Source organism: Octopus bimaculoides, chromosome 25 (genome assembly GCF_046866305.1).
Source record: "Octopus bimaculoides isolate indiv1 chromosome 25, ASM4686630v1, whole genome shotgun sequence".
NCBI lineage: Eukaryota > Metazoa > Mollusca > Cephalopoda > Octopoda > Octopodidae > Octopus > Octopus bimaculoides.
The window spans coordinates 19,893,608-19,907,328 of record NC_142952.1 but is presented as its reverse complement, the minus strand read 5'-3'; the positions used below and the strand labels follow the sequence as shown (position 1 = coordinate 19,907,328).

Below are 13,721 nucleotides of genomic sequence, written 5' to 3'. Positions count from 1 at the left end.
GAATGCACAAAAGCCCTTTTCAGAGTTATTTACTTTAAATTGTTATTATCTCATACCTGATTAGCCTGTTATTACATAACATGCTTCATGATTTTGGTATACATACCGTATTGGTATTTCCTCCTATGTTCTATATACTCTGGGAATGCTTTAAAGCCATTTTCAGGGCTACTTTATTTGAATTCTTACTATCGGGTAACTAATTATTACATAACTGACTTCACAATTTGGGTATTCATAACTTATTCGGAATTCCTAAAAACAAGATCCTATGTAAGACAGTTTTGTATTCTCTGTAAATGCACAAAAACCATTTTAAGGGTTACATACTTTGTATTGTTTTTATTAGATTAGCGAAACAATTATGAGAATGGAACAAAGGGATAAGCCCCACTTTACCGGGTACGTCAGCTAGTATATATATATATATATATATATATATATATATATATATATATATATATACACACAGGGGTTGGACAAGATAATGGAAACACCTTAAAATTTCAAACAAATTTATTTTAATATGAGGTAGAACCAACTTTGGCAGTAATTACAGCTTGAATTCTACAAGGTACAAAGTTTGAATTGTTAACAAAGGAATTTTTGTCCATTCTTCAGCTTAAACAGTCTCCAGTTCTTGTAGTGATGATGGTGAAGGATATTGACTCCTTACTTGTTTTTCTAAAATACACCATAAATGTTCAATAATATTGAGATCTTGGAACTGTGGTGGCCAGATAAGATGTTCAACTTCACTAGGATGATCCTCATGTCATTTAGTAACAACTTTAACTGTGTGAATTGGTGCATTATCATCCTGAAAGATTGCATTTCCTTCTGGAAACAGTTCTGCAACCATAGGATGAATTTGATCAGATAAAATGCTTAAATAGTCCTGACTATTAATTCTGTCATGAAGGGAAACCATTGGGCCAGTGGATTTCCAAGATATAGCCCCCCCCCCCATCATCACAGATCCTCCTCCATGTTCAACAGTTGAAAGAAGGCAGTCTGGGTCAAATGCTCCTTTTGGCTGTCTCCACACATATACTCGGCTGGAGGTTGGAAATAAGGTAAAGGATGACTTGTCCAAGAAAATATTTTTCCACTGTTCCACTGCTCTAGGGATCAATTCTGTAAGTTTTTACTCCACTCTAAATGCTTTGCATCATTTGTTTTTGAAAGTAATGGTTTTCTAATTGCATCCTGCCCGTGAAATCTGGCATTGTGCAGGTCCCTTTGAACAGTTTTCATGGAAACTGGGTTTTCGAGGTGGTCATTAAGCGCTGCAGTAATTTTGGGAGCTGTACTTTTGTGATCCTTTCTAACAATTTGCGTAAGAGTCTGACAGTCCCTGTCTGAAAGTTTGGGTTTTCTTCTGGAGTTTTGTTTCGACGAGGAGGATTTTTCCCCTTTCTCAAAGGTTGTCATTACTTTCAAGACAATACTTCTTGATACATTTAGGCTGTTTTTGTTAAGCTAGCGCCTGCTGTACAAGCACCAACAATTTGACCTCTTTGAAAGTCTGATAGATCTGTCATTTTAATGAATTTTAATTACCTTTTTCTGATGATATCTGAAAAGAAACAGCAATTTTAGTAAAACATATTAAGCAACACTAATAATAAATCAAAAAACATAAAAATAAACAAGCTTTTGACGATTTTATAGATATTTCAAAATCATGATGCTCTGATGCTAGATGTTTCCATTATTTTGTGTGTGTGTGTGTGTGTGTACACGCGTGCATGCGTGTGTGTGTGTGTGTGTGCATGCGTGCGTGTGTGTGTGCTTATGTTTGTGTATTACCATCTCCTTGCCTTGATATCCAGTGATAGTTGTGAGTGTCACCATCATGCAAGCAGTGTTTTTTTTCCTTTCAGTCTGCCATGAAAACATGTCTAGTCATGATGAAATATTATCTTTCTTGGAAACAGGTGAAGGTTGGTGACATGAAGGGCATCAGCCATAGAAAATTCACCAAATTCTTTCTGATTCATACAATCATGGAAAAGTGGACAATAAAAGGAGGAGGATGATGATGTTTTATATTCTAGTCTGAGAATGAAGAGTAGCACCCATTATCTTTTACAGGTACTCCAGGACAAGTGGTTTGGATTAAAAAAACTACAATCACACATGGGTTGCTACAATAGGAATCAGTGCATGAAGACAGCAAGTTATATCAGATATTTTGAGATTTAATTTAAATACTTGTAACAGAATAACCTCTGCTACAGACACCAAAAAATCTGAGTAGTTGTGGTGGCTGTGTGGTAAGAAGCTTGCTTCCCAACCACATGATTCTGGCTTCAGTCCCACTGTGTGGCATCTTGGGCAAGTGTCTTCTGCTATAGCTACAGGCTGACCAAAACCTTGTGAGTGGTTTTGATGAACAGAAACTGCAAGAAGCCTGTCGTATGTGTGTTTGTGTATCTGTTAGCCTCCTCACTATCGCTTGACAAATGATGTTGGTGTGTTTATGTCCCCATAACTTAGCAGTTCAGCATAAGAGACTGATAGAATAACTACTAGGCTCACTAAGAATAAGTCTTGGGAGCGATTTGTTCAACTAAAGTTGGTGCTCCAGCATGGCCATAGTCAAATGACTGAAACAAGTAGAAGAGTAGCTGATTAGAACTACCATCTAATAACATGTCCAGGCCATCTGGCAAAATTCTGCATAATTTCCATTTAATTAGGTTTATCTTAGTACTCAAGCTGATGTGACTCACAGAGATCATAACCACAATACTTTGGTTGTTATACACACCTCTCTAGATCCACTCCAGAATTGTTATATATATATATATGTATATAACAGAGAGAGAGAGAGAGAGAGAGAGAGAGAGAGAGAGAGAGAGTAGTAAGGTAGATAAATACAGGTAGGCTTGATATGTATATTTATGTAGAGCACAAAATGCAGATTACAGAATAAAGAAAAAAGAAAACAGAACAGAAGAATTATGTAAAGTTTTATCTCAACACCTGATTCAAGACATCCATAACTTATGTAATAATCATATTAAAATGTAATATGTGCTTGATGTTGTAGATGTATGCTTTGCAACAAGTCCTCTGAAAATGTTAAAACAAGTTGGGCATCTCTTCTCAACAGCAAGGTTCCAAATGTGTATTTCCAAGCAGTGTTTATAAATATAAAGGTTTAAAGAGAACAGAGTGGGGTAGTGAAGGAAGTGTTGGATGAAGCAGAGGAAATAATCAAATAGAAGGGTAGGTTAAGGAGTGACACAAGATGAAGGTTCTACTTGACTAAAAGCAGAGGAGATAAAGCTGGCCAAAGAAATAGTGTTGTCAGCGATATAGTGGTGGTTTGGGGACAAAGTAATAATTTACAGACAAGACAAAGTAGCTAAGAACAATGTGGGGAGTGGAGGGAGTAGAAAAAGAAGATATAAGTAAAAGAGAAGTTTAATTAAGATAATAACAAATAATAATGATTTTACATAATGAGCAAAGGTCTTATAGAATTTATGTCCTACAAGCATAAGTTATGTCAGAGAATCAATTAAACAAAGAGGCTCATTCTGGTATAATATAGTGAACAACTCTTAGCAACATAATTTACAGATGTAACAATATGCATTGTTGGAGTTCCACCACAGATTATAAACTAGGACATGGTACAGGGTGTGCCCTAAGTCTTGAAATGGTATATATGGGTGAGAAGGGAAGTAAATTGTTTAGAATCCCTACTTGTAAAGGAATTCAGGTGTGCAAGATATATATGTTTGTATGTGTGAATCTCTGTGTGTGTATACACACATGCACATATAATTATCATCATCATTTTACTCCCTCTGTCCATGCTGGTATGGTTTAGACGGGCCATCAGTTCTTATTTGCCACCATATTACAGTGCATTTTATTGTGACAACTCAAATGAAAGGAAGCTTATAACATATTTTTCAGCTTGAAAACTTTGGTTATCAAAAGCAAATTAAAGATCAAGAACAGAAAATAGAATTACAACTGATGATAGCCGATCATCATGTTAAGCAAATGTCCCAGGTTGAATCTAAATTCATCTCCATAAATACACACATACAAGCATTAGGATTATCTCAGAAATCATTGAAAGAAAATGGTAAGTTTGTTACAGCTATTTTTATATAATAGCAGTGTTGTTGTTGATATTGTTGATGTTTGAGCTTATGTCAACCCCAACTGAGCAAACTATTCAAAGGTATTCCAGCCATGACCAAGCAGTCCTTCTCTCAAGTATTATGTGTGTAAAGCTGTATTGTCCAATGTGATCCTACCATTTCAACAATACTTGATATAATTTAAGTGAGATTTAACTGCTATATTTAGCAGATCAACTGATCATGTAGAGATTCCTTTGACGTTATAGTTGTTAGTAGATTTGGTTATGTTTGCTTCCTCAGATTATTACAGGGAGCTAAAGGATGGAAGGATCAGTGTTTTGTGTCATCACCATACTATTTCCATTGTGTTCCCATTATCTTAAGATTTGGGACTTAGAGCATATTGTCTGCCTTGAGCTTACAGGTCCATTAGGCTGAAGTTTCTCCCAGTTTCCAAGGAGTTTAAGCAACTGAGTGTACAATACTTACTCCTGAATGAGATGCAAATCTGTCACAACCTTCTATTGATGGTACTCATTTTCAATAGAGTGAACAGAAGCAATGTGAAATGAAGCACTATGCTCAGGGACATAACATTCTGGGAATTGAACCTATAAACAAACAATTGTGAGCCCAGGGAAAGAAAAGCGAACCACCCTGGTATTGTTACAAATGACAATGCACACAGATCTTATCAAATCTTGATAAGGTCTTCATATAGTGGTTTGGAAAAAGCTTACTGTTCTGATATTGTCACATAAGACAGCCTATCCAGGTATTGTACACTGATGGATGTGGCGAGTAACATCCAAGCACATGAGGCTGAAAAGCACTCCACACATAAAGCTGAAATATTAAAAATGTGGAATATGAACTCTAGAACTATGCCATTAGTTATAGAAGTTTTCAATGCATTTTAAGGTATGACTGAACTCCCCGTGACCCATTGGGTTACCTGGAAAGTCTGAGTTTTCCAACAACGGAGTTTTGTTTCGTGGGTTTTTTTTTTTTTTCATTTCCAGGTTATTTTGCATGATTTCAACAAATGTGACATCGAAATCACGCGTAAACGGCTCCTTTCCCCAGAAAAGGCAAGATTTGGCTGCTATTTCTTGCACACCTTGCTACCATGTAACAAGTATTTCAGATCCTTTATCACAAATAGCTGTTATGTGGTATCAGGGCATGCTAGAAATAGCAGCCAAATCTTTGGAGCTGAAATATGTTGAATGCACTTGAAAAAATTTTTTGTAATGGTATTCCCTTGGGGTGATATTTCACTTTGACTCTCAGAACTGTCATCTGGATCAGCTGGTTTTCTTCATTAATCTCCGTAAAGATTTTTTATCTATTTACTTTTTTTTTAAGTGAAAGAGAGGAGAAAGTGAAAGATGTATGAATGTGTATATGGAATGGACGTGTGTGTGTGTGTGAGAGAGAGAGAGTGTGCCACTTACACATACATGAGAACACTTTCATTCACTCACTCTCACACACATGCACACGTACATACAAAAATGATGTATGCATATGTATTGATATATGTACATATGCATGACAACACGCCCCCTCACTCTCTCTCTTCCTCTCTCTCTCTCTCTCTCTTTCACACATACATGTCCATTTCATATACACATCTTTCATTTTCTCCTCTCTTTCACTTTAAAACATAAGTAAATAAATGAAAATTTTTTACAGAAATTAACAAACTCCAGATGACAGTTCTGAGAGTCAAAGCGAAAGATCACTATTCACTTGAAGATAATTAAAAAGAAACATTAAAATATTGTCTGTTTAAAGAAAACTAAAATATAAAAACTTACTGTACAAACAATTTACATTTTTGAAATAACATTCAGTTAAAAATACTTCTAAATGATTAAAATATTGTGTAAGTCAAAAACTCGACATTTTTTTTTTTCTTAGAGAATGCGAAAGCTATTTGTGTGAATATGTCACAGATAGTAAATGTGTGTTTGTGTTGATTGACAAGCCATTCATTATATATGACATTCATTATATGTGTGTTGACATCACAGAAACCATGTTTTTTTGCATCAAGAAATAACAAAAACAGAAATTGTGTTTAATCGTTTTCATTAATAAATAGAGGTCCAAATATCACAAAAATTTGTACTACACTATCGAAGGTAAGTATGAAAGTAAATATGCAAAAGAAATTAAGATAAAATATACTATTTCTGAGATATTTTGGGTACACACAAACATCTCTAGAGTTTTAGCATTATTAAGATTGATAGATGAGATATAATATGATTATGCTCCATGGAAGTGCATATTTTAAGTTAATAGATTAAAAGGAAAATCACTTTTAATCTTTAAACCTAATCAAACATAAGGCTACTTGGTAACCATTGATAATTTCAAATCACAATAAAAAGCAAAACTTATCCTGATTGAGCAGATGAATGACCAATGGTATTCCAGCCATGGCTATCCCATCTTTTTTTTTTTGTATATCAGAGATACATTATCTAATACATCCTTAATTTTTTTTAAAGACAGTATTAAAGATTTAAGAGAGACTTGACTACTATTTCTAGATGTTTCCTTGTCGACTTTTGGTATTCAAGTTATTGTTAATCTCATTAGCAGAGCTATGATGAAAGAGAGTTTGACCATAGCCATCCACTCTTTTTTTTTTTCATATCAGGATACATTATCTAATGTGTCCATGTTTTTAAGGTGCTAGGATTTAATTTGAGAGAGACTTGACTAATATTTATAACAGAACAAGCTACTGTAGCAAACTTCCCTTATTTGTTTAATAAGTAGAACTTTGGATAAAAAGATTTAAAAATTACTAAACATGACATGTTTGGGTGATAAAAACAATATGTTTCTATTAACCTTTTTTGTTACCTATTTCTGTTCAATTAATTTAGAAAGCAATGAAGAATTTATTAAAATAACTTTGCCATTCTTAAACTGGTGTTTGAAACATAAATTAACATGAGATTCTGATGGATGGTTTTAATTTAGATCACTTTAAAACAAGAAATTTGTATCATAGAACCTATACTTGGAATGACCAATTTTAGATACTATTGGATTTTACTCACAAGGTATTGGAATCTTATATGTATACCATTCTGCCTGAATAATGGATCTACAAATGCAATATCCCTGCATATTTCACATCTATTTTCATTCCTCCACTTCACTCTCTATTTCGTATCTTATCTAAATTAACTATTGCTTAACCATTTTCTCACACCGTCTCCAATTAAGGAATATAATAAATATCCTGGAAACAGCTGTAAGATCTTCTATTTATAAATGTTCTGAAATCTTCACAGTCTTGGTTTTTTATCTCATTCTGAAAATTGTTTTAATATATACACACGCTGATATATGACCTACATTGGACTCCTTATTCACATCATTACTGAACCTGGAGCTTAACTGTGGTCTATCCATAGCACTTACTCAGCATTACCTGACACCTTGTGGATCTTACTGGCACCATTACCTCTCATAACTTCTCTCTCTCTCTCTCTCTCTCTCTCCCCCCCCCCTCTCTCTCTCTCTCCCCCTCTCTCTCTCTCTCTCTCTCCCTCCCTCTCTCTCTCTCTCTCCCTCTCTCTCTCTCTCCCTCTCTCTCTCTCTCCCTCTCTCTCTCTCTCTCTCTCTCTCTCTCTCTCTCTCTCTCTCTCTCTCTCTATATATATATATATATATATATATATATATAAAAAACATACATTCTGTTGCCAAAGGCCTACAAAAACTGAAATAGCAAATTAGGAACAGGGAATTAGTGTGCTTCCCTACAGACAAATCTGGCAGACTGTCAATAGACAGCCCACAGAACTATGTCCAGACTATGCAAAAGCACATCAGTAGCATAAGAGAAATTGCACCACAGGAACATTCACACGTGGGAATGTTGTGCAACATACTAACCCAAGAAACAGACTGCACAAAATTTCCAAACATTCAACAACAATGTTCCTATGATATACAGATTACGTAAGGACCATATACCCTATTATGGGGCCCCCAACCTGACCAGTTTGCGGAGCGAATATCTCCAGCAATTATAGGCTATCCTACTTCCTCTCAGGTATTATGACCACTCATTGAAATGCTTCCAGATGTCTGTGTGTCAGTGTGGCTGGAGATGTGGCCAGTGTCTTTATGACCTGGTGGGACAGAAAGCTTAAACAATTCTTTGAAAAACAATTGACAACTGTTTTGCTTTGCTGTAGGTGTGTAGATGACATTAATATTCTAGTTAGGACAAACTCTAGCAACTGTAATATAGAAACTGAGAGGAATGTAATGGAGAACATCCAGCACATAGCTAACTCCATCCACCAAAGTATCATGGTAACTACAAATTACTCCAATAGGCACCCTAACAATAGACCCCCTGTCCTTGATATTGAATTTTGGTTAGAGACTATGAACAACAGTGTGCAGCTCCTCCACTCCTATTACACGAAACCCATAGCTTTGTCACAAACATGAAAATCAACATACTGATAGTAGACTTAGGATAATAAACATGTCCCCACTATGCAAACCCTATGAAACAAAGAAACATATACAGAACTTCATGCATTGCATGCAATTCTCTGGATATGACCAGAAAGATAAGGTTCGGGTATACAAGGGAGCTAGAAAGAAGTCAGCATTATATGTAATGAAACTAGTGGTACCTTCCGTAGATATAGAAGTAAAGACTGGAATAGGATACAAAGAGTTTGTGACAAAGCAAACAGGGTGAACACATGATACAAGACCGACAAATATCAAGGAATGATGTTTGTAGAGGCCACAGCCCATGGAGAACTAGCCCGAAGATTTAGGAAAGCTCTGAAGGAGGCCAAACTCAGCATTAACATCGTTGAAAAGCCAAGGAGCTCCATCAAATTGCAACTATGTAGGACATACCCCTTTGAGAATATCACATGGGCTAATTAAATAATTAAATACCACATGGGCTAATTAAATAATATTAATTGAATAAGGATTAGATTTATTTAAGTTAAAAATTTTAAAAAATATTTAAAAAAAAAAAAAAAAAAATTTTTAACTTAAATAAATCTAATCCTTATTCAATTAATATTATTTAATTAGCCCATCATCATCATCATCGTTTAACGTCCGCTTTCCATGCTAGCATGGGTTGGACGATTTAACTGAGGACTGGTGAAACCGGATGGCAACACCAGGCTCCAATCTAATTTGGCAGAATTTCTACAGCTGGATGCCCTTCCTAACGCCAACCACTCAGAGAGTGTAGTGGGTGCTTTTATGTGTCACCCGCACGAAAACGGCCACGCTCGAAATGGTGTCTTTTATGTGCCACCCGCACAAGAGCCAGTCCAGGGGCACTGGCAACGATCTCGCTCGATCTCGCTCGAAAACCCTCTCACTAACCATTCTTCTATCCCAAGTTTCCTCATTGACCACCAGATATGGGATCGGGGGACCCTGTCAAAGGCTTTCTCCATGTCAACGAAGGCCAGGTACAGAGGTTTATCCTTGGCTAGATATTTCTCCTGCAGCTGTTTCACTAGAAATATGGCATCAGTGGTGCTTTTACCTGGCACGAACCCAAACTGCATCTCATCTAAATTGATTCGCTCCCTAATTAGTTGGGCTATGACCCTCTCCGTAACTTTCATAACCTGATCTAACAGCTTGATGCCTCTGTAATTATTAGTATCTAAAGCGTCACTTTTACCTTTGTAGCAGTTTACTATGGTGCTGCTACACCAGTCATTGGGTATGACTCCTTCGTGTATCACCTGGTTCGTAATACGGGTGACTAGGCTGTAGCCAACACTGCCAGATATTTTGAGCATCTCTGCAGTGATTCCTGATGGGCCGGGGGCTTTCCCTGTCTTCATACTCTTAATTGCTTTATCTACCCTGGTACTGTCAACTCGGATAGCTGGTCCCTCTGTTGGGTCGACATACGGCAGGCTCTCTTTCTCCCATTCATTCTCTTTATTAAGCAATCTATCGTAGTGGCATCTCCAGACCTCTTTCTTTACAGCCTCATTTAGTGCAAGCGTACCATCATCCATGCGAACACATTTCTCTCCTACAACATCACTATTCTCTCTCCTACACTGTCTTGCAACACGAAATAGCCCATGTTAATCTTAAAACAAACTCATGATTAATGAAACTTTTAATCAATCATCATGTTCCTGTATTGAATGGCCTTGTTAATTCCTAATATCATTTTTCTTTTTCTGTCCCTCAAACCTTAGTAAACCCATTATTTAAACTATATAAATCCTATACTAATTTTTTCTTCACATTATAAAAATATAGCTTACATTTATGTGTCTTCAAAATAGTATTATTATATTATATATATCAGCTAAAATTTTTAAATCATTTAAAAAATAATTCAAAATAGTTTTTCATGAACCCAATATACTTAATATCCTTAGACCTTACACCTTATAGCCTCTGAATTCAATACTGACATTACTTCATGATTTTTGTATAAACTAACTACATTTCAATGTTAAATCTCTTAACGAGGACATTTCATTTTATTGTTATTAACATACCTCTTATTGTTAAAATATTGTTAAAATATTGTTTAAACTAATATTGATGTCTGTAAAACAATACTGATGCTCTATTCAGACTAAAGAAAAAGCCCTGTTTGACCTATATACCTAGGGTTTAATTCCTCAACATTTTGATAGTAGTAAAATAAACCCCAACCTATAAGAGTGTTGCCACTCTGACCAGAGGAACCTTTATAACCATATTCCTTTATAGCCATGTCCATGCATAATGCTTACACCTTCCCTTTCCTTAGAAGTGATTGTCCCTTATACTATTACTACTAGATAAGAGACAATAAAATCAGAGACAGTTAGAATTTTTGCCTAGAACCAATTACTAGCCTGATAGACTTGGCTATGTCAAGATGGATTTTATGTATTCTTCCTCCCACTTGGATTTGAAATGTTGCCACAATTATAATATGTCTATTCTACTGTAATTTTCTGCATTTTCGTGCAGCTGAAGATTGCTCTACATATTGCATTTAATGTAATGCTTGCATTACTTAAATAAATGGAGTAGCATGAAACGTGCGTACTGCAACCACCTTTGAAATCCGTGTTGCTTATTTTGATTTTATATATATATATATATATATATATATATATATATATATATATATATGAGAATCGTGATGTCGTAGGAGAGAAATGTGTCCGCATGGATGATGGCTCATTTGCACTAAATGAGGCTGCAAAGAGAGAGGTTTGGAGACACCACTATGAAAGTTTGCTTAATAAAGAGAATGAATGGGAGGAAGAGAGTCTGCTGAATGTCAACCCAACAGAGGGGCCCGCTATCCTAATTGACAGTACCTTGGTAGATAAAGTAATCAAGAGTATGAAGACAGGGAAGGCCCCCGGCTCATCAGGAATCACTGCAGAGATGCTCAAAATATCTGGCAGTGTTGGCTATAGCCTAGTCACCCATATAGTTAACCAGGTGATGCACGAAGGAGTCATACCCAATGACTGGTGTAGCAGCACTATAGTTAACTGCTACAAAGGTAAAGGTGACACTTTAGACACAAACAATTACAGAGGTATCAAGTTGTTGGACCAAGTAATGAAGGTAATGGAGAGGGTCATAGCCCAACTAATTAGGGAGAGAGTCAGTTTAGACAAGATGCAGTTTGGATTCGTGCCAGGAAAAAGCACCACTGATACTATATTTCTGGTAAGACAGCTGCAGAACCTAGCGAAAGATAAACCTCTGTACCTGGCTTTTGTTGACATGGAGAAAGCCTTTGACAGGGTCCTCCGATCCCTTATCTGGTGGTCAATGAGGAAACTAGGGATAGATGAATGGTTAGTGAGAGCTGTGTGAGCCATGTACAGAGATGCTGTCAGTAAGGTGAGGGTTGGCAACGAGTACAGTGAAGAATTCTGGGTAGAGGTAGGGGTCCACCAAGGTTCAGTCCTTAGCCCCCCCCCACTCCTATTTATCATAGTCCTCCAGGCAATAACACAGGAATTCAAGACAGGATGCCCCTGTAAGCTCCTCTATGCTGATGACCTTGCTCTAATTGCTGAGTCAGTATCAGAACTAGAGGAGAAGTTTCAGGTGTGGAAGCAAGGATTAGAATCGAAGGAGGTTAGAGTCAACCTAGCTAAAACCAAAATCCTAATAAGTAGGAAGGTAGACAAACCACAAACCCCTTCAGGTAGATGGCTCTGCTCGATCTGTAGAAAAGGTATAGGTAGAAACTCTATAAGATGTACCCAGTGTAAGCTATGGACACATAAGAGGTGTAGCAATATCAAAGGAAGACTAACCAGCAAGATAGATTTTGTATGTGGCAGATGCTCAGGAGCAATAAACACTGGAAATGTGCAAAGAACAACTTCTGTCACATTCCAGGGAGATAAACTGGACATGGTTGATAGTTTCCGATATCTGGGTGACCAAGTTAGTAGTGGGGGGGGGGGGGCTGAAAGTGTAGCTGCTAGAATAAGAATAGCCTGGGCAAAGTTTAGAGAGCTCTTACCTCTGCTGGTGACAAAGGGCCTCTCGCTCAGAGTAAAAAGCAGACTATGACGCATATGTACGTACAGCCATGCTACATGGCAGTGAAGCATGGACCGTGACTGCTGAGGACATGCGTAAGCTCACAAAGAATGAAGCCAGTATGCTCCGATGGATGTGTAATGTCAGTGTGCATACTCAATAGGGTATAAGTACCTTGAGAGAAAAGTTGGACCTAAGAAGCATCAGTTGTGGTGTGCAAGAGAGACGATTGTGCTGGTATGGTCATTTGACGAGAATGGATGAGGATAGCTGTGTGAAAAAGTGCCACAGCCTTGCGGTTGAGAGTACCTGTGGAAGAGGTAGACCCAGAAAGACCTGGGATGGGGTGGTGAAGCACAACTTTGGAACATTAAGCCTCACCGAGGCAATGACTTGTGACCGAGACCTTTGGAAATATGCTGCGTGTGAGAAGACCCAGCAAGACAAGTGAGACCATAACCTGTGGCCTTTACCAGGGGTGTTGCCAGCCCACTTATGCATACTTTTCCTTCTTTGGACACAAAACCCTGCTTATGAAGACCTGTTGAGGCAAGTGAAATCGAAATCGAAAATTGAACTAAATTTGTTGACTGGTACCCATGCCAACCTTCCTTCATTGGACACTAAACTCAGCTTGCGAAGACCTGTTGGGGCAAGTGAGATCGATCTGATGACTGGCACCTGTGCCAGTGGAGTGCTAACAGCACCATCCAAGCGGGATCACTGCCAGAGCAGTGGTCTCACTTCTGTGACGGTGGCACGTAAAATGCACCATTTGAGCATGATCGTTTCCAGCTTCACCTTAGTGGCACTCGTGTAGGTGGCACGTAAAAAACACCATTTGGGCGTGGCCGTTGCCAGTACTGCCGGACTGGTCCTCGTGCTGGTGGCACATAAAAAGCACCCACTACACTTTTGGAGTGGTTGGCGTTAGAAGGGCATCCAGCTGTAGAAATTCTGCCAAATCAGATTGGAGTCTGGTGTAGCCATCTGGTTCGCCAGTCCCCAGTCAAATCGTCCAACCCATGCTAGCATGGA

At 37.5% G+C, this 13,721-nt stretch overlaps 1 protein-coding gene across 6 annotated transcripts in view; it reads left to right on the top strand.

The window, feature by feature from the left end:
* Positions 1-13,721, top strand: part of LOC106882261 (coiled-coil domain-containing protein 73) — a 295,558-nt gene that overhangs the window by 143,482 nt on the left and 138,355 nt on the right. For all 6 annotated transcript variants that reach the window (XM_052976425.2, XM_089341927.1, XM_089341925.1 and 3 more), the window contains one exon: positions 3,937-4,111. In XM_052976425.2, the coding sequence (XP_052832385.1) occupies positions 3,937-4,111 (175 nt within the window). The remainder of the gene's footprint in view (positions 1-3,936; positions 4,112-13,721) is intronic.